Source organism: Pungitius pungitius, chromosome 4 (genome assembly GCF_949316345.1).
Source record: "Pungitius pungitius chromosome 4, fPunPun2.1, whole genome shotgun sequence".
NCBI lineage: Eukaryota > Metazoa > Chordata > Actinopteri > Perciformes > Gasterosteidae > Pungitius > Pungitius pungitius.
This window is the reverse complement of record NC_084903.1, coordinates 13,869,523-13,890,637: the sequence shown is the minus strand read 5'-3', so window position 1 is coordinate 13,890,637 and position 21,115 is coordinate 13,869,523. Positions and strand designations below refer to the sequence as shown.

Sequence of the window (21,115 nt, the reverse complement as noted above, 5' to 3'; positions counted from 1 at the left end):
ACACTTCTGTCCTGGCCATTTCCCTTAAAGCACCAACTTGAAACGGTGCAGGATATAAAGCAGCCACCGCATGTAGAGCCAGTGTTTTGGGCGAGTTTAAAAGAGTCCTAGAGAAGAAAGGGGATAAATAATAACAGTACAAAAAGGTAAAGCATAATAAAGCTCTAGTTTTCGTAGGGAAGTGGGAGCTTTCATCTCTCTATAACAATAATGTTCTCAATGTGTTTAGTCCAGGGCGCTTCGAGTGGCAGACATGAAAGGCCACAGTGGGACTGTACAGACCTGCTCTCACTGGAATATGGTTACTATCCTCTCCTTTCTTCTCCTCTCCTCTGCTCTCCCCCCCCCCCCCCCCGCCCCCCCCCCCACACACACATTGAAGGTAATGGGGAGCTTGGTGGCTCCCAGTGACAGCAAACCATGTTAAAATGGCTGTCAATGCCCCCCCCCCCCCCCCGGACCCCCTCCCTGTGAGGCCCCCCGGGTTTAGGAAATGGAGCATGATTTTCATGTGTTGACGTCACAAGCCACCTCCCCCCCCCCCTTTGCAGCTGTTGCATGCTTCAAACTCTGTGTTTACAGCTACTCAGCTACTTCTCAGCTAAAGCACTCACTGTGCCACACTCTCATATTTCATAGTTCATAAACAGTTTGTTCATTCCCTGAATTTATATTCATGGATTTGTTTAGTTTTTTCACACTTGACTTTTTCTCATTGGTTCCTACTTGATGTGTGAGCCGTGTGCGGTTAAAGTGATCCTACAAACGGCCATGTTCCTGCCCGCCTGCCTGGAGACTCATCACAGAAACAAAAGAGATTAGACACCCCGGATTAAAATAAGTGGAAGATAACACATATTTATGCACTCATTTGGACGCTTTTTAATTAAATCCTGCTTAGGATTAAATTATTTGAATTCCAGCTTGTTGGGGTTCACTTCCATAAAATCTTCAATTTTTATGCTTGGGAATTGTTTTTTTCCCCCCCTCTTCTTCTTAGTAAATCCACTCACACATTTGTTTTCTGTACCGCCCACTTCCCCTTTATCTCTTCTCCACCCACCTTCCCACTGCCTCCCCTCCCCCTCGTCCTTTTCCTCTTTGCCTCAGCACTTTGCGGCTTAAAAGAGGGATGTACCACATCGGCCACTCCCTTCTGACAGCCACCCCTCCCCACACTGTGCAATGGCACAGTCCTGCTTTGCATAAGTTTCCTCTGAGTGGGTTGTGGTTGGAGGCCAGCACTGGAAGAATTATTAAACCCTTTTGAGCGGCTTGGATGTACGTCCAGAGAGAAAGCTAGTGTGCTGCTGTTCTGTATCTGTATCACTTCAACTGAGAAAGCTATAATGTATTGCGCCTACCCTGTCCCAGGAATGGGCAGTAACTCTCTAATGTATTACTACAACGGGAAATCGGTGAGTAGTCTCTTTGGGAATGTGTGTGTGTGTGTGTGTGCGTTTGAGACAGCGAGGAGCTGGAAGAAGTGTGTGTCTGTGGCCGTCGGTCTCTGTGTGCTTGTGTATCTGACTGTCCATTTCAGAATTTCATCTATTTGAACATTGAAGCACTGTGTTCTTGTATATGTATGTGTGTGTGTGTGTGTGTGTGTGTGTGTGTGTGTGTGCGCCTAAGGCTTCCCTCTGATTTTCCATTACATCGGTTAATGCTGTGTGACAATACAATTTAAGTTAAGTTTTTAGCCAACTTCAGCACTTTTTTATGCTGCTTTATAGCAGTGTACAAGCAAGTTATTATGCGAGGCAACAAAAAAGACAAACTTATGCAATTTTCAACATGTATTTTTTTATACATACATACGTCTTGGCACAAAAAGACTTTTGCAGAATTTCAATTTTTGCTTGAGCTTTGACTGTTGTGGGAGTCTGGGAATGATTCAGGGATAGAGGTGCCTGTTGAGGTTGGACTTTCCTGTTTGCAGATTGAGCTCTAAGCACAAGTGTTGCTGTTATTCCATCTGTCTTTAATCACATTGGCATTTTTGACACCACAGGGAGCCTAATCTAATTTCTGAACTTCTCTGTAATGGTCTCTCTGATTTAACTTAGTCGGAAAATGTTTTCTGTGTGAGGAGGACTTTAAGAATCATTATGTCTGTGAGTGTGTGTGTGTGTGTGTGTGCATGTGTATATGTGTCTACATGTGTGTTTGCTGCACATGGACTATCATTAAACCTTAGGTATTGATGTAAAGATGTTGGTGTTGGGGTGAAGTAATTGTCAGTGTAATTCTTACAATCATTAGGATTACAGTATGAATCTGCTATACTAGCGCTTTTTATTAATCCTTAAGTGATGATCCTAAGCAAACTACACAGGAAGCTTTCCACCTGTCATTGGCTGTGCTGATGTTACTGTTGCTGAAAGAGCAATCGTTTAAAGTTATTTTATTGAAAGGGTAATTTTACTCATGCATGTGTTTAAACTTTTCCTCATAACCTGTTACGGCATTTCCTCCTCGTTCCCGCTGGATGTATGATGACTTTGATCTTTTTTGTATTAAGTATTAACAGGCCTGTGTTATAGTTGATTACGCAGAGAAAATGGATAACATGTGGAAAGATCGAGCAAACTTAATGATCAAAAGCACATGTTAAATAACTTTTTTTGATCCTATTTTCTTTGCAAAGATGAAAAAAACGTTTAGCGCTCCTTCTATTCATCTATTGGATCCACATTCATTTATTATAGTGCAGAGCTGCATTGCGGGCTCACCATCTGGAGCACTGGGAGAATCTGCAGTGGGCCATTGGCTTGTGAGCTGGCAGCACAGAACCAATACAGATGGACCCGCTCACTGATCTTTCTTCCATTGAGAAAGATTTGTTTGGAGCATGGTATCCTTGTTTTGATGAACAGAAACAGAAGAATAGTGGAATGTCATAAAATGAAATCCAAAAAGAGGCGAGATACCGTGTGTCCTTTGAGGTGCTCGTTGTTGTTTTGTAGTGCAACAGGTTAGCACTCATTGCTAACCTGTTGCACTACATGAGATTTTAATCTCATTTGATGAGATTCCATTGATGCCAAAACCCAATTTCCATTGAATTAATGACTGAAAGGTGTTGTTCTGCAGTGGCATTTAGCTATTTTTAGACTGATTCAGAGAAACTGCCCTTCTGTCTGTCAGCATGAGAAGTTGTTTCAAATATATGAGACTGCTTAGCTAAAGACAACGAAGAGGATCAAAAATCAATAGATTCTGTTCTCCTCTATTCAGTCATGTGAGTGTTGTTTACTTTTTTTAAAGATTTTGAAATAAAAAATGTCATTAAAAAAATATCTCCATTGAATGATGATGATAGGTTTTAACGTCATGAAAATACTGAGCTCTTGTTTATCCCATAAAGCACTGGCAAGTCTCCTGAACAAATGTTGAACGACACCCATTGTTTGTTTGAGAAGGCGTCGTGCCTTCTAAGTCTCGCAAGTGTGTGAGATTTGGACGTGAAACTAAATTCCCCAGTGATATGGTTAAAGGGGGGGGGGGGTGCAGGATGTTTTCACTTGTCAGTTGAGTCCAGTTTATTGACAAAACAAAAAACTGACCAACTCAATACATAATCTGTAATCTGATTATTATTATCAGGTTATATTCACCAACTGTTTCTATTGTCACTAATTTCACTCATGATGTAACATTCACTTATCAGGAGGGGAATTTATTAAGCCATTGTTTGACCCACTGTTATTTAGAATGGTTACAAAAAAGTGTGTTCATTAAGTGTTCTGTAACACAAGATACTTTACTAGTGAGCTTCAGTTCAGGTTAAGTAAATTGGGTACAAATTAAAAAATGTTTTTAATATAAATATAAAATACCCCCAAAAGTACCTCAAACAACTGGTGTAGGTCTGTGTTGGTGTGCTGATCCGTGTGAGTGACAGCTTTTAATTAATGGGCTTGTAAAAGGAAACCCAGGTGGGCCCTCTCTTCCACAGGCCGGCCATTGAGGCACACAGTGTTTGGGGATGGTTTATTAATGCTTTGACTGGTTAGCCCAGGGTAAAAAGGACAATTAGCATTCCCGCCGCCATATGCTACACATTGAGCGTCTGACAGAGGAAAAAGACAAAAGGCCGGGCTCCTAACCTGAGATCTCCATGGAGCTACTATCAACCCCGGGCACATGTGTAAACCAGAAGACCCATGAGAGCCCCCCCCCCCCCTCCCGGAGCACTTTAATTACACTGCCAGGCGCGCTGTTGTAGTCGGGCTCACTCAGCAAAGCCCCACAGAGTCCCACTCTGTGTTGATGTTGTGCGCTGGCAGGCTGTGAGTAGCGTCACACCGATGTGTGGTCCTCCAGAGTTTGTTCAGACCGACCGTCGCTCCGCTCTCGTCCCTGCACCGTCCCTCCCCCCCCCATCTGGAGTGGAGTGGAAGTCAGGGACCACGTCGCTGGTTATTGGCCTCTACTCTTTTTGATCCTCCCGCCTTACTTGGCTCACACGCAGCTGTGAAACAGTACTCCTATTGTGACCCCCCCCCCCCCCCCCCCCCCGCCCCTCTCACTGCACCAGCTTGCAGGTACCCATACGAGGAAAGCGAGGCAGGCTGTTTTTGTAGCACTCATTTGATTTCTGCCTCTCTGGGAATCCTGTAATTTGTCAAGCATTTAGTCTTTGCCTGTAAGCGGGTGTCATTATACTTCCATTAGAGGTTGCGTTGATCCGAAATGCAAATACCCCTGATAATCCACTCCCCGGCTCCCTAGCTTGATTGCTTGCTAGTCATTAAAGTGTGTTTGTGGTTTTAAGGGCAGAGCCGCAGTACATGTGTTTTTATCACATACTTGGATGTACCCAAAATATTAATTGTGATACTTCCCATGAAAAAACATTCAAAACACAACCGTTTTTATAGGTTTCAGCATCCTCATGTGCTCATGTCATCTTACTGATAACATTTGTGTTCTCGCGGCAGGTTTACGCGCCATCTCCAAACTCAGAAGACTTCAACAGAGATTCACCTTCCTTCTCTTCTCCCAAACCCTCCAGCAGTATGTTTGCAAGCACTTTCTGTGGTAAGTTCAGGAGTTCATAATCCAATTCTTAGCCCATTGGTTTCTAAATGATGCCGTTGGGGTATTTTCTTCTATGATTCCAATAGTTCTTATTTCTTAGAACATCATTTGTTAAATTGTTATCATTTCTTTATTAGTGGCAGTTATCGCAGTGACATACAAAGACAACTACTACTGATATTTTTAAGTTGCCGAACTGAAAATACTTGGTATTTCATATTATGAAGGCTGTTCAGTACTTACTTCTGTGTGACTGACAGAAGAACAGATTTTTATCTTTGTGTTGGCTCAGCTGTGTTCAGGATGAGGATCGGGGTCGCAGGTCAGCGGCTGTCTGGCACTGTGTCAAAACTCAAATGCAATTTGTTTAAAATAATAAGCTGAAATGAATCATGTATTATCTTCAGATGGCACCCACGGCTCGTCTGACCCTTGGAACTCGTCCAATGGGATCAGTCAGCCCGGGTACGGGGGAATGCTCGCCGGATCGTCGCCTCATATGCCGCAGTCAGGAAACTACAGCAGCCTGCACTCACACGACCGTCTGGTAACTAATATTATGAGCATTTAAGTTCACTTAATATCTAACTAACATAAGAGATCTTACGAGAACAGCATGTAAATGATTTTTAAGCCATCCGCCCACTCACCGTTAGAGCGTGTGTGCGTCCTAAGTTGTCGTGTAGATATTATCAGTGAAGACACTGCTGACCCTTTCTGTCAGTGCTTGATCTGCCTCAGCTGGCATCACAGGGAGGCTGCAGATGCTGCCTGCCCTCTCTTTATCTCCGCCCCTCCCCCGAGTAACTTTTGCTTTATCACAGCCCGGGAGATGTCAGGCGGAATATAAAATTCATAGAATAAATAAGAGCTCTCTCTCTCTCTCTCTCTCTCTCTCTCTCTCTCTCTTTCTTTCTTTCTTTCTTTCTCTCTGTCATGCACAAACACACACACACACACACACACACACACATTTGAAAAAAGATTTGCTTTTAATCTTTCAGAATTACCCCACACACTCGGCCTCCCCGGACATCAACGCCAGTCTTCCTCCCATGTCCACCTTCCACCGAGGCAACACCAGCACTTCTCCATTCCTCACCGAGGCGCACACCACCTCCGTCAACGCGGTCGACGGGGTCATGGGTAAGTTCTCGTGTTGGCCGCTCAGCTACCTGCTCTGAACGTCTGATTCAGTGCCCCCGGCGGGGTCACCACCCAACGGTCATTCAGTTAAAGTAGAGAGTCAGGCAGCGAGACAGCTGCTTTGTACGCCGTGACCACTCGTCATTTGTCAGAGTTTGCTGTTACAAAGCTTCCCTCTGTGTTTTCTTAGCTGCTGCAAATCGGGGGAACGCCGCTGGAAGCTCACAGACTGGAGATGCGTTGGGCAAGGCTTTAGCCTCGGTGAGTTAAAACCCCACATTTCCTTCGCCGCGTCAATGGGTGTGTTTCAAAGCGCACTGGTATCCAGGTTTGGGGTGTCTTGTTGAGCATATCATGTTTACATGGAGCGAGATAAACCTTGTGATTCATATCATCTAAGTCGTCCTGTTCAGCGCCAACAAAGACCGTCCAGAAGCACGGCTCGGGTGTTCATATCCCACAGTATCAGCAGTAGCATGATCAGGTTTCTCAAAACTTGAATATGGGGGTTTACATTGGCAGAATGTAAGAGACATACTACAAAAAAACCTGGTCATGGCCAAGTCTAAACTCAATGTGGTTTAAGAAGTCTGACCTGCTCTCAGAGTGTGATACTGACGTCTTCTCTGCACTCTACCCTACAATTATTTCTTATTTTTCTGCTAAATAAAGTAATGTTTCTGTGTTTAAAGAAGTTGACCTCAGTAATCATGCAGGGAATTAAGTGCTATACTGACTGCTGATTAAAAAATAACCCAAAGGACAGGTTTGTAGTGTTTTTTTGGCCTAAGCCTGGATAACCATGAGCTTAAACTAAGAGCATTCAAGAAAGGGAATTGTACATTGGAAATGCTCTTAAAGCCAGTGGATTACATTTCACTTTGGAAAACCAGCCCTGAATATCTGTGACATCCGGTCATGTATCGCATTAAGTGTTTAATTTGCTGTATCTCTCATAATGGAAAGGAATGGGTACTGTTGTACTGATTCAGTCTTTATGGTGTATAACAGGGCCCTAAAGTTCTATCAAAACATATTTAAAGTATAAAAGAAGATATTTAACAATACAATCCATTCCAAATACGATTGCAGAGAGTATCAATCAGTGCAAGGAGGATATTTGCCCAATAACGATAAAATCAAACTTAAGAGTAACCATCAACAGGTTTAACATTTAACTTTTGAACAACATTTTAGTAAACAGGTACATGTCTCTGGAATAGTGTTATGACCAAATTCACATCAAAATTGTTTTAATTCTGCTTTTTTATAAGCTTCCTAGGAATTTAACAGTCTACACCTTCCTTAGATGGCGTTAATAATGTTGCGTCGACATAATGTGTGCACTGACACTGGTGGTGGAGTTTGTAAAATGTTTCTTTGTACACGCCCTCGCAGAAGAGCTGCGCCTTCAGGAGGGATATCTCTCATCCGTGTAAAGACAAACTATGAGAGTTTGGCAATGCTAATAACAAATTAAGTCCTTTATATTTGCAGACTCAATTCTATTAGCATGACAAAGAGGGAGTGAAATGGACACGGTTGGACTGGGGTGGGGGTGGGTGGATGAAGCAGGGGGCACAGGGGAGTTTATAACTGCTGTGGCTCAACTCCACGGGCCGCCCATTGTAGAGCTTTTGTTCTTCGTCCTTTTAAATTGGCCGTGCTTATTGGCCCCATGCCGCCTGCGGGAGCGTGACTGATGATGAGGCGGAGCTTTCATTTATTCCACTAAAATGAGCCATGTTTCATTTTGAATGGAACGGTAGTAGACAGGGAGTGAAAAGAATAGAAAGTCACATATTGTCGGGTCAGACGTTCCGGTAATAAACAGCTGGCTTCTGAGAAACTGAGAAATATTGGGATATATTTGTGCTCAGTGTAGAAAAGCGTAAATTGTATTTATTTTCTTCCTTTAGTCTATCGCTCCCCCTCTACACTTCATTGTAACCTCCGTCCTGATTCTCCAAGTTGATTGAAAATGTTAAGCCCAGAGATCAAGATTGAATAAGGAGATTATTTATAACGAGCGCATTCTATCTTCCTCACAGAAGTCAAACGGTTTCCTGTAAGCTCAATTTGATTCTAACTTTGAGGAGAAATCTCTTCGGATCTGCTTTCTTTTCTCTGCTAATTAGTCAGGATCCACCAGTAATACCCAGAGTTCTCTGAGGCATGTCCCTCTATGTCACAATATCCTTTTATTACAGGAGGGGAACAAATCAGGGATGTGAGGGATGTGTTTGTGCTTTAATCCAGCATTTGTTTAAACAAGTGAAATCCCTGTGGACGTTTTGTAGACGTAATCTCCTCGTTGCCTTGTGATTAACATGTCGACCTCAAACTCGATGACCTTGTATGTAACCAGCAAAGAAAGGATGGACACGTGGACGTGATGTCGAAAAAAAGATGAAATAACTTAAACTACTTTAGGCATTTGCAAAGTTGAGCTCTTCATGGAGTTTACAAACAAACAGAAACGTATTATTTGAATCATACTAGATTTTTATGTACGGTTCACAATACAGTATCTTGTGCGGCTCTTTGAGGTTTACTGTTGTTGGCTGAACAGCGAACTACCTTTTTATATATGAACATTTCAGCTACATGTATTTTTTTTTGTGGTATAAACAATGTATTTAAATTTGGTAATTTAAATATATTTAGTGTCCGTCTACTATCCAGTTCCATTCAATTCATTTTCTTTTTTATAGACAAAACCTTAAATTACAAATTTGCATCTGAGGGCTTTACAGTCTGTACGTTACATTACATTTGGCTGACGGTTTTATCCAAAGCGACAATAAGTGCATTTCAACCATAGGGATACAAACTCAGAAGGACAAGAAACAAGAAAGTGCAATTTCATTAAATAAGCCAATATACAACTTGTTTTAGATAAGTCTCTACGCGACAACCCCTGTCCCAGTTTAAATCAAAATCTCTTAAAATATTTAAAGGTAGTATTTTTGACTTCCAGGCAGAAGTGGATACAGAAACAGACTAAAGACATCAAAGTAAAGTTTATGGTTAATTTTGTTAAAATCTTCATAATTGATGCAACATTTTAATTTTATTTCTTTCTCTTGCTGCTGCTGATGAAGGATGAATGCTAATTTCCTCCCTTGGTCTCTGCTTCTACAGATTTACTCTCCGGACCACACTAGCAGTAGTTTTCCATCCAACCCCTCGACACCCATGGGTTCTCCTTCACCTTTGACAGCCACAGCAGGTGCTGCGTCAGCGAGCTCTGTGGTGACTACGTCTGGAAGGCCAGGTAAATCCCACTGCAGGATCATAATCGCACCAACATTGAAAGCATCAATCCATTTTAAAAGAAAGTTTATTAATTGTATGTAATGTATTGTTGGTTCCATGGAGAAGAAACATAGATGTCAAGCAAAGGGAAGAGATGCTTTTACTAAAGATATACTGATCCAGCTTGAGTGACAATGCGCTCAAATGGTGTCGAATTACACTTTTTTTAATAATGGCAGATTAGCACATTTATATCTTGGTATTTATTTATAATGTTTCTTTTTCCTTACTATACTACTACTTTTAATTGTTGACTCAGAAAAGACTCCTTTTGTAAGTGATGGATAGGAATCTTGATGGCAAGTCCTGGAATGACTTGAGCTTTTAGCATGCTTATGGATTGGGAAGCTTCTGATGTTGTTGATATTTTTATTTCTATTTTTGTGGGTAGATTAATCGTTACATAATACTTTTTTCCACATGTTCTTGGTTTATGTTTTATGTCTTCTTAAATTGTTTATGGTAGATAGACAAGCCTGGATAGACAAACTCAACCCATGCATTTGAAAGAGCGCCTTGTGGAGGTTCCAGTTCTTGATAGACTGTGTGTTTTTTACAGTAACTGATGCACTATAAGAGGAATTTGGACGGTTGTACATGTTGACGTAGGTAAGAAAGTAATGGAAAGTGAACGAGGGGCGAGAGAGCTAAGGGAAAGCCCAGCATGTTGTTTTAAACGGCAGTTGTGTCATGTGCTGTAACGGAGTGGTGACAGCTGTCTCTATGTATGCCCCCCCCCCCCCATCTCAGCTGTTGCCTTGCCCCACGGACAGCTGTTGTCCCCAACACACACACACACACACACACACACACAGACCAAGCTGCAAAAGGCCTCGTTTATCTGCCAATGGATGAAGGAGGGTAGCTGTGACTCAGCCGATAATGAGGACTATGACGGCCTCACGTTGGGAGATTCCTTCTTGACCTTCTTGCAGCCCGGCATGCCACCACACCTGGCAGCAAAGAAAATAGAGTTTATAGTCCAGTTCATCATGAAAGTTTTTAAATTGAATGTGTCAAGTTCAGTGGACATTTTAATTAATGGAATTCTTATGCATGGAAGAAAAACAAAAACACATACTGGAAAATGGATACTTCTGGTATTTCACGAAATGGATATTGTGTCGCTAATTGTTCAATCCTATTATGCTCCTGGGATGAGAAAAAGGACGATGTGGAAAATCCATTCATCACTCAGATTACACCAGTAAGCAGCACATTACTCAGGACTGGATTGTTCAATTAGAGAGCTGAGCCACATTTTCATAGGAGCCAGCCAGTAGAGGCTCACTCACCTAGATTTTTACTTCCTTTTTCAAAGTCAATTTTTAATTGCTTTTTAATTACAGTCTGATCTAAGGGATGAGGGTGAATCTAAAAAGTAAACATGAAAACTTCTGTACAGATATATTTTACTTTCAATGTCAGCATTATTGAGCTGCTTTGGAAAACCATGTTGAGTTAGTATGTTTTCTCTGACCAAATAAATTTGATCTGTAAAAGCAAACAAACATTGGATCAGTCTATTCACACATGGGACGCAAATAAAATGTTACCCTTTGTAGCCTTGTTATTATAAGAAGATAGATTTTTTTTTATTCACTCTAAAACCAAAAGGAAGTCATCTGTTGTGTGTGCTTTGACTCCGTTAACTGGGATGGGGGTTGAGTTTGAAGGTGCACTGGGCTGGACATCCCATTCTTAGAATAACCTGGAAAGGGTCATAATTGTCTACTGAGGTTTTTTGATTGGACAATGCAAATGGAAGGCAGGTTACATTGATGATTTAGCTTTCAAAAAGCAGATGTGGATTCCTTTTCCCTAGCACTAATGTACACCAGATAAAATCAACTTTCTTTCTGGTTCAGTCCCCTTAGATTTACTTTTTGGCTCAAATAAATGTACAAAATCCACTGGGAAGTTCCTCCAGCCAAAGGTAAATTATAATATCAAGAGCGAATTGTCTTAAGTTTCTCTTTTTTTAAATGACATGATTAAAATGCAAACGTTTCATTTGGAAAGAATATAATTCATGGGCTACCTGCGATGTATTATTGTAAATTAAATACTTAAAGCCAGATGTGTGTGCAGTTGAAAACATGGCACTGCATCATCAGTCAAATCAAAGTGTGACTGAAAAGAATATAAGTATAACTCTGCCTCATTGGAAAATGTATTGTAAGAGCTTTATAGACCTCAAATGCTTGGCATATTCTCTTCATCGGAGTCCTTGAGCCGTGAGCTGAAAGTCTTCTCAACCACACCGCATGTTTTAAATCACTCGGATGTGTTACGAGACTCAAAGTTTCCAGGAAAGAGCAAGTGAGGAGGAAAGCTAGAGTCCGATATCAGATCTCTCAAATGTATCTCTCATAGTTTTTCTAATTGATATGCAGATGCAGTGTACATTTTAGGTTTGAGGGTTCTATTAAAAAAAGCTTGCTTGTTTGTCAGGACGTAGTCCAGCCATCAGGAAGTGATGCAAGTGAGGAATAAGGGATCAAAGGTATCCTACATACGACATCAGAGCCCAGAAAATCCTGATGTGGGTGTGTTTTGACTGTGTGTTATTGTGTGCTAACAGTTAGCTTTTGTATTAATGCTCCCAGTGGAGCTGGATACAGCCATCAGCCGTGTTGATTTGAAAGCCCATCAGAGGATTGCTAATGCTGACTTCTTTACGAACCGCTTCCTCTCTGCATCAGGTACCAACCAGTGGCCCCGTGCCGGCGGACAAACCCCCCCCTCTCCAACCTACGAGAACTCTCTTCACTCACTGGTAAGCTTCCTCCCGCTTACACAATAGATGCTCACTTTGGCTCCGTTACACAGGAAAGAGTGAGCTCGCATCAGAGGGAGATTCCTGTCTGACAAATGTTTTGCTGAGGAAGGTGGGGGTAGAGGGATAACCAAACTGAACAATACCTGTCCCTTGGGGCTTGCCATCTGTCCTCCACTGCGAGGGCCAGGGCCGGCATGACAGTTGGGGGATGGGTTTAGTGCAGGTCTCTGGTGTTGGGGTGGCAGCTGCTTGCTGAACTATTTCTCTGGGATTCCTTCGATGCCATGCGACCAGAACCGCAGATCAGCTTTCATCCAGTTTACTACCCGAAGCAAATGTCAGGCAATTACATTTGCTGCTGGGGAGTATATTATAGCTAAATCTAAATTATATGAATGTAATAGTACAGATAAATAAAACAAAACAGCATTTGGTGTGAAGTCAAAGAAAGATTCAAGTATTTTCTAATTTATCATTAAACTTATTAAGCCATGTTTTTACAACAGTAAACAAGACCCATTCGGCTGTATTTGTTTTGTAAAATCTATTAAAAAGGTTTTCTGGGACGTACTACTAGATATTCCACACCTATTGTTTAAAACTGCCTCAAATGCAGGACACAACATCAAATTGTTCAAATCTTTCCAGTTATCACAAAAAGCCAATTGCATGTGAGGAGGGAATTGAACGTCACCTCGTTAGATGTTTCCTCGCTTTCTGTCTCCAGCATTGTTTGGCCTCTTCATGGCCACTGAAGATAAAGTGTACACAAGTGAGGCTGACAATGGACGTGAATTGAATCAGAGAAGCTGACAATTACATGCTGATAAGACTAATGTGGGGACAAAATTCAATTTATGTCTTGTTTGACATTATGTAAAACATCTTGGTCATATATTTATGGGCTTTTATCTTAGTTTGTTTGACTTGTTGTTGAAAGGCAGGGCCAACAGTAGAGTAAAAGGTAGAGGACAAATAAACATTAGTAGAAGGACTTTTCAGTGGTGATAAGGAAAAAATACTTTTTGACAAGCATATCTTGTAAGTGAATATAAGACTTATTTGTATTAAATTCTGTAAAATATCCAGCTTCATAATCCACAAAATATTTTATTTAAGGTGGCTGTTCCACTTTAGTATGTGGAATGTTACAGGTGGATATAATGAAGATAACAATGCATTGAATTAGTATCCATAATAACTATATCCTTTAAGGGGATACTGTTAACCAATAAAGGCAGCCATTATTATTAGAGTGACATTTACCTAAATGTAAAGATGCCACGATGCACAAAGAAGAGGAGAAGAGACCAATACTGTAGACGTGGTTTTTAAAAGGGCAAACATCCTTACAAAGTGGCTGGTCAGCATCTGTGTGCTTCCTTCTAAATCCTGCCCTTCTTGTCTGTGTGTCTCTGCAAAAAAAATCTCAATCCGCAGTTTGTCTCCAGTACTTATAGAAACTGATCTATTTTCATAATCCTGTCTTATTCTTATTTGACTTTACCAGAAAAACAGAGTTCATCAGCAGTTACATGAGCATCTCCAGGATGCCATGTCTTTCTTAAAGGATGTCTGCGAGGTATTCTTCCAAGAGACTCTTTCCTCATTACTTGTCCCATGCGTCTTTGCATCACTCATTTTCTTTTTGACTTGCGGTCCACATACCTCACTGTGTATTGCAGTTTCATTTTTTTGCCTTTGTTGACGTATTGTCATGTTGTGTTTTTGCTGTTCCAGCTTGCGGTAATCAGCTTAAGTTATTCTAATGTTAAAGATTAAATTCATTGTTGAAGAACACATTTGTCAATTATTCAGTTTTACAGAAATGAAGGTATTTGTTTGACTTTTACAACTCAAGCTGAAACAGCTCAATTTATCTTGTGTTTAAATTGCCTTCTTTATCTTGTGTTTCGAATGTGTTTTTTTTTCCTTTTTAAAGTCCACACCGTACAATCAGTGTTTCAAATGTTTTGTCCTAATGTGCTTATACTAAGCTTCTTTGTCCTGCTTTTCCTCTCCCTCTCCCTCTCCCTAACCCTTCCCTCTTCAAACCCTCTGGTCCTCCCAGTCCCGAATGGAGGATCGTCTGGACAGACTGGATGATGCAATCCTCGTTCTGAGGAACCATGCAGTGGGCTCCACGACCTCTCTGCCCAGCGACTTACACAGTCTGCTGGGACAGGCACAAAGTGGGCCGATCGCAGCCCCCGGGGCAAACTTCCCTGCCTCCGCGTTGGTTCCGAGTCGGACGGCAGCGATGGTAGGAGACCTTCGCACAAATGCGCACAAATGCTTTATTTTCATGTGGACATATTGCAAAAAGCAGAGGAGGAAACATTGGTGTGGTCCTAAATGCTGATTTAAACTTCACAGCGCCTACTGCTGAAAACAGGTTCGCTGCCATGTGTAAAAACTACGACGTTTTCCTCACATGAACAGTTGAATTTACCCCGACATATTTTCCATAAGTGTCATGGCTGGACCCGACGAGCGCTGCTCTTGAGAGGGACTGTATACACAAGGGGCAAATAGAAATGAGAAAAAAATGGAGAGAAGTACGAAGTGTATATTTTGCTCTAAATTGCTTGAGAAACAGGACAATGCAGCTTTTATAATGAATCGTGACTTCATCTTAAGTATTTCATTCTAAAGAGCCAAGAGATTTGAAAACAGCTGCTGTGGAAAGCTGCTCGTCCAAATGTGATCCAGAGGTGGAATGGAAATAACAATTTTGACACACTAACAAAAGAGTTCAGATTACGTATCTGCAATGATACTGGAAGCAAAATGCATCATAAATATCAACAATAGTCCTCTGAAGAAAACAATGTCCTCTAGTTGTGCTTTACGGGTGTTTTTGTGATTTGTTGTCAATTCAATTTCAAGATCCAACTAATTTTGGTCGTCCCGTTAATCAGGACTTTCTATGTCTTTGGTCTGTGCTCTCAAATCTCATTCGTCAACTCTAATTTATTCTGTATACAGTTTTTGAATAGAGCTGAATGTCTCTTGTGTGTTGCAAGGCTCTGGTGCTTTCACTCTTTGTGCTGAAGTCGTTGGATCGTTCAGAGTGACTTGGTTTGTCTCCTAACAAGAATCCCCCTGTGGTTGTCAGAAGAGTTCAGTTTGATGTGTTTGTTACAAAGAGCTGGGTTGTGGGAGTGATGTTGACCAACTGCGACTGGGAGATAGAACATACTGTGTCTGCGCTAACACAGCACTTCCTGTGTGGCTCGAAGTCCACTCAGACAGAGCTCCCCGGCCTCGCTGGGGCACAGACACAGGCTTTTTACTCCGGCTGACACCCCACCCCCCCCCCCCCCGCCCCAACCCCTTTTCATCACTTCTTTCTTACAACCCAGGAAATCTGAATTGCTCAAAACGTGTCTGAACCCGCTGTCCGCCCAAATAGAGGTCCTCAGCTGTATGGTAATCAGGCCCCGGCCATGAAAATAGCAGCGTTCTTTTCTTGCCAGAGCCCCGGCTCCCTCCTCCTCCCGCAGACAAAGAGTTGTTTGGACACCTGTTGAGAGCACAGCAAAGATTAGCGTAGTGGTGAAGAAGGGGAGGGTCTCGGGGTGGCGGGGTTAACATAGGCCAACAGTGACTGGGGATCAAATTCCTTTGAGAAACGGAGCGGACACCCTCCACCCTCAGTGATGGTTTCCCCGCCTTTCTCGGGTTCCCAGAGGGGAAATTGAAATAGCTCAAGAACATGTGCTGAAACTCCTCCGGAAGGAGGGTCTTTGTGGTGCAACTCGATGGAACTAGACCATTTTTATCTTATGAATATCAACAAAATAAGGAAGAATTATTCACTGCTGAGTTGGTTTAGGTTGACATTTTTTTAAGCAGAACACAAAGGTATTTTAAACATGACAAAAATGGTAATTTCTCTTTTTTTCAAATATTTTTTCTTCCAGTCTCTACAGATTTTAAAACACACCATTATTTGGCATGTACTGAACATTTGACCTGTGTGGATATATCTGCACTGAAGTTTAATTCTCCATTTTAGGCACGTATTAGTTGCGCTTCTCTTGCTCCAAAGACAGCGTCTGCTTCCTTTCCTGACGATGTCCTTCCTGTTTGTGTTGCAACAGGGTGCCCACCCTGACGAGGCTGCTAGTCTCAACAACAGCCATGGCGGTCTTCCCAGCGCCTGCTCCACATCCAGCACAGAACTTCACCAACAATTGGAAACCTTCAGAGGTCCGATGCCCCCCCCCACTCCAGTCTTTCCAACTCATTGTGTGACTGACACTTGATGTGTGTGATGTCTTGTGTTTTTTGTTGACGTTGTGGGCTGCAGGTCTCGCTTCAGCTCTGGCTGGTCATTTGCCTGCTTCACTGGAGCTGAAGGTGGAGAAACAGGACAAGGATGACATGAACGACAGCCTCTCTATAAATGAAAAATCAGATGACGAGAGCGACAGGAGAGATGTGAGGACACCCAGAGCAGGAACACGTACCAGGTAAGGACATACAACCAAACAAAACAACACATACTTCTAAAGGTGATATTTGGTTTAGTATAATCTTGATTATGTTACTTTATATTATATTATATAAGTAAAATACAAAGATAAAGCTTGAGCAGTAACCTAAACGTTGTCTACAATCAACAATATTAATCTGTTCAGATAGTACATTTAATAATTCTGAATAAAAGTGAAATGGTTGATATGGAGATCTAGATGTTTCTATCTTCAGACTTCTACTCTCTTGCAAATAACGGTGTTCTTGTTTTTGTTTGACTTTTCCTCGAAAACAGTTCTTTCTCCCAAAGCATCACTGAGGACGAGGACCTTAATCCGGAGCAGAAGGCCGAACGTGAGCGAGAGAGGAGGATGTCGAACAACGCCCGCGAGCGCCTAAGGGTGCGAGACATCAACGAAGCCTTCAAGGAGCTGGGTCGCATGTGCCAGCTGCACCTGAAAAGCGAGAAGCCCCAAACTAAGCTGCTCATCCTCCATCAAGCCGTGGCTGTCATACTTAACCTGGAGCATCAAGTCAGAGGTTAGCATCCAGCTAATGAAAGCTTTTTCATTCATCATTGCCGAAGCTGCATCAAATCTACTCACTGTTGATTCTTTGAAATGCTTCACTTGATCTTCCTCCAGGCAGTCATTTTGATTTAGTATCACGGTTTATGTGGATACTGTAAATAAGGACAAATGAGAAGCAGAGCTGCAGTCTGGTTTATAGGGTGCTGTGTCACTGACATATCTGCTAAATGTGGATACTGATTCTCACTGCAGTACAGAAACTGCTGGGATCTGTTCAAGAGTGGAAAAATGCTGGCCTGTGATATTATTGTTTGTACCATTATATTTGTAGATATTCATTTTGATAAGTCAAAAATGGTGTCACAATGCACTTAATGCTTAATTCATTCACTGAGAAGTAAGATGTTGGAACAGGAACAGATCAAAGCTCTCATTGTTTTAAGAAAAGTGGCAGAAAAGTTAGATTTCTGTCTCTCCGAACCCACAGAGCGCAATTTGAACCCCAAAGCAGCCTGCCTTAAGAGAAGGGAGCAGGAAAAAGTCACCGAGGGCTGCGGGGACCCCCAACAAGCCAACACAGGGGGGCATCCAGGCCTGACGGACGCATCTAACCCCATGGGTCACCTCTGAGCAGCAGACAGGTACGCCCAACTCAGAGGCTGCAAGCGACCGCTGTTCCCAATATTGATTCCTTTGAAGATTGTTTCCTCAAACAATTCTATTATCAATCAGTCATTGTGGCCTTATACTTTTTATTGATATCTACATTTTTACATTTTTTTACATTTTAAAATGGTACATTTTACCATCCCGATTTCCTAAATTATACAGTGTCGTCTTCAAATTGCTTGTCCAAAAAGCCAAAGATGTTATGTGTACCAATAAAATAAACCAATAAAAGCATCATGTTTTTGACAAAGCTGGAACGTTCTAATCTTTGGCACTACTGCATGAAAAACATTTTGTGGGTAATCAATTACCTACAGGTTAGTTTATGGTCGTCAATAAAATGTAGTGTTTCAGATCTACTCACCTTTTCTATAAAAAGTGGAAGAGCCACAATTGCACTTAATAGTCAACCGTAGGTGGTCAATGTGCCCAGAAGATTTGTAGGAAATTTCTATTTCAGATCCATTTGTCTCTGATCAGCCTATTTTCCCCTTTGTCTCCAGATCAAAGTGACTCACATCGTTTCCGTCCCGTCGAGTCGGTGACCTTGCTTTCCAGTGACAGACAGGACTCACAGTTTGTGACACCAATCGAAGGAGAACGACTACTCGAAGCAAATCTACGAGTCTGACACAATCGATTCCAAAAAGATTGAAGAAGAGCCGGGCGCCCGGCTCCCTCCGACCACTTTCCATCTGCAAATTTCTCCCCACCTCAAAGAAAAAGATCCTCAGCACATATCAATGTCTGCAAGAAGTGTTGCTTCTGAACAATCAGAGACTTTGCAATCTCCTCCAAACATTAGAGGAAATTGCCATGTGCCTAAACCGAATTGACTAATGCATTGTAACAGCAACCGTTTTGTTTGTCTGTTTCTTTTTCTTCTATTTATTATGTTATTGAGCTATAAAGTCTACGTCTAAAGGGAAAGTTGAGCAAAGAGAAGTACGGTGCTTTTCAGTTGATCTATAGTTTGCCAGGATCACCATTAATACTGAGCACTACACCCTGGCAAATATTTGGCAAGTCCCAGATGAAGGGAAAACATTTGGCCACGGAGAAGATTAATTTATTGGACAGAGGGAGATTTATACCCAAGTGAAAATGATCATTAGCTGTTAGAAATACAGCCCCCATTAAAAAAAAATGCATAATATTTATATAATCGTATTAATCCTGCCACTGGCCACATGTGTTACTAAAACTACCGTTGGTTGTGTAGTTCGGTTCGGTTCCTGTGCTGCTAACCAGCAGAATGATTGTCCAAACTCCGTGAGCACAAACAACATGCAGGAGACGGGCGGATGGTAAACTCAAGTTTCACTGAGAGCTCGGATGTTGTCGTGTTCCTTTTTCCTTGGTAGTGAACAGTGAAAATAAAGTAACCTATTTACAAACCTTAGCATTCCCGGCATATTGTTAGTGTCTTACTTAAAAATAAATGGGACTTTTTTGCCTGTCCCTTTGCCATGTATTGTTAAATGTAAGCAGTGACATCTCTCGTTTAGATGCTCCTGACATCGGCACAGAATTGGCTTGTTTTTTCATTGTTCCACTACTTTAAAAAATGACTATGATTACACTTTCTCCTGCCTGATGAACACCTCAATTATTTTTCTGTTAGTATTTCAAGACCGTACAATTTTAAAGCAGTTATTCTTGATGAAGTTTTTGTTATACATATTTGTCTTGTAACAAGTTATGTCTTACGGCTTCCAACTATACTGTTCAGTTTTGATTATGTTTCATCCAACATACATTAAGCCAGACGAGATAGTTTATGTGCATTTTGTTAAATATCATAGAACCGTAGCACAATAATGAACAGAAACACTTAATAGGATTGTCTTTTATGCTTAAAGACATAAATCATATCTTGAATTTTTTTATTTCATTCTATATGTTTTTCTTTGGTCTTAAGACTTGCTTTATATTCCATTTATTTCTTTGAATATTTTCTTTCATCTTTTATCTACACCTTAAACAAGGCTGCCACATTCAGAATTTATATTCTCTCGAAAAGGGGACTGAATTTGAATAAAAGACGCCACATCAAGAGTTTACATTAAAGTTTATGATTTCAAAATGTTTTGCAGAAAAAAACAAAAAGCATTTTCATGTATTTTCTGACTCAATGTGGCTCAGTTCTTTGTTTCAGTAATTACAAGCTTGTGTTCATGCTGGCGAACTTTGAAGGAATAGTATGTCACTTCCTGCTTCAGTTTTAATTTACGGTTCTCGCAATATTTCTTTGGTCCTCTTTTTGCCAAGTTAGACTTTGCTCTTTTACAAGTTGCTTTCTCTTGTATAATATATGAGAAAAAAAGAAAACTGAAAGAAAAAAAAACATTTGGCTTATTTTTCACTGTAGTTAGTCTTTTATACAATAATACTGTAAGAATATTTCTTAAATTCTAAATATTACTCTTTCTAGATTTTTGAAAGCAAAAGTTTTGAGTAAAACGTTTCTTACTTTATTTTACTATATTAGATAGTAAAACGTAGGGTTATTTTCAATAGCCTGTCCATTATTACATTATTACAAATACACAAATGGCATCTCAAGAACAATCTAAATCGTTGCTCGTAGTCGAGTCCTTCAAAAGGCTTCGTACGAGCTCCACTTTCTGTAACTGACGACCGTCATCTTATTTTTCAGTATCTCGCTGTTGATTGATTAAAGATTTGTTCTTGTGTCAGATGAAAAGGTATTGTCCATGCACATCAAAAAAAACTGCAACAAGAATTTGAATTTTCTGTTTTTTTCAACAGAAAAACAATGTAAATAACATTTATGTTGCAATAAAAATGCCACTTTTTTTAAGTTGTATGTCCTTTTATTTTTCTCTCTGAAAATACTATTTTCAAGGCAAAGGAGGATGAAGTGGGAAGTGGAGTGTTCATTTCACTTCGTCATTGTTTTTAAAGACATTTCTACAGTGAACCTAGGCCAAATATGATATTTTTATAGTTTGTAACTCATTTTCAAAAATAGTATCAGTGGACCATTGTAGGCTGTAAAACAAGTATTATGAATACATGTTTCTATTTTTTAATAAAGTGTGATAGCAGCGTCCTCAACATGTGCTGTGGTCCTATTTTCATAACATTTAGACTCATGCAGAATGTAAAACAGCTGTGG

General features: G+C 41.0%; 1 protein-coding gene across 3 annotated transcripts in view; it reads left to right on the top strand.

The window, feature by feature from the left end:
* The window catches only part of tcf12 (transcription factor 12), a 57,619-nt gene extending 36,822 nt beyond the window's left edge, over positions 1–20,797 (top strand). For 2 of the 3 annotated variants that reach the window (XM_037486284.2, XM_037486293.2), the window contains exons 9-21: positions 4,947–5,046; positions 5,454–5,593; positions 6,051–6,192; positions 6,383–6,453; positions 9,337–9,469; positions 12,216–12,289; positions 13,803–13,874; positions 14,364–14,555; positions 16,399–16,507; positions 16,608–16,770; positions 17,070–17,314; positions 17,792–17,945; positions 18,477–20,797. In XM_037486284.2, coding sequence (XP_037342181.2) covers positions 4,947–5,046; positions 5,454–5,593; positions 6,051–6,192; positions 6,383–6,453; positions 9,337–9,469; positions 12,216–12,289; positions 13,803–13,874; positions 14,364–14,555; positions 16,399–16,507; positions 16,608–16,770; positions 17,070–17,314; positions 17,792–17,934 — 1,584 coding nt within the window. In that variant the 3' untranslated portion in view covers positions 17,935–17,945; positions 18,477–20,797. The remainder of the gene's footprint in view (positions 1–4,946; positions 5,047–5,453; positions 5,594–6,050; positions 6,193–6,382; positions 6,454–9,336; positions 9,470–12,215; positions 12,290–13,802; positions 13,875–14,363; positions 14,556–16,398; positions 16,508–16,607; positions 16,771–17,069; positions 17,315–17,791; positions 17,946–18,476) is intronic. The other variant, XM_037486300.2, reaches the window with a different exon arrangement.
* The last annotated feature ends 318 nt before the right edge of the window (positions 20,798–21,115 follow it).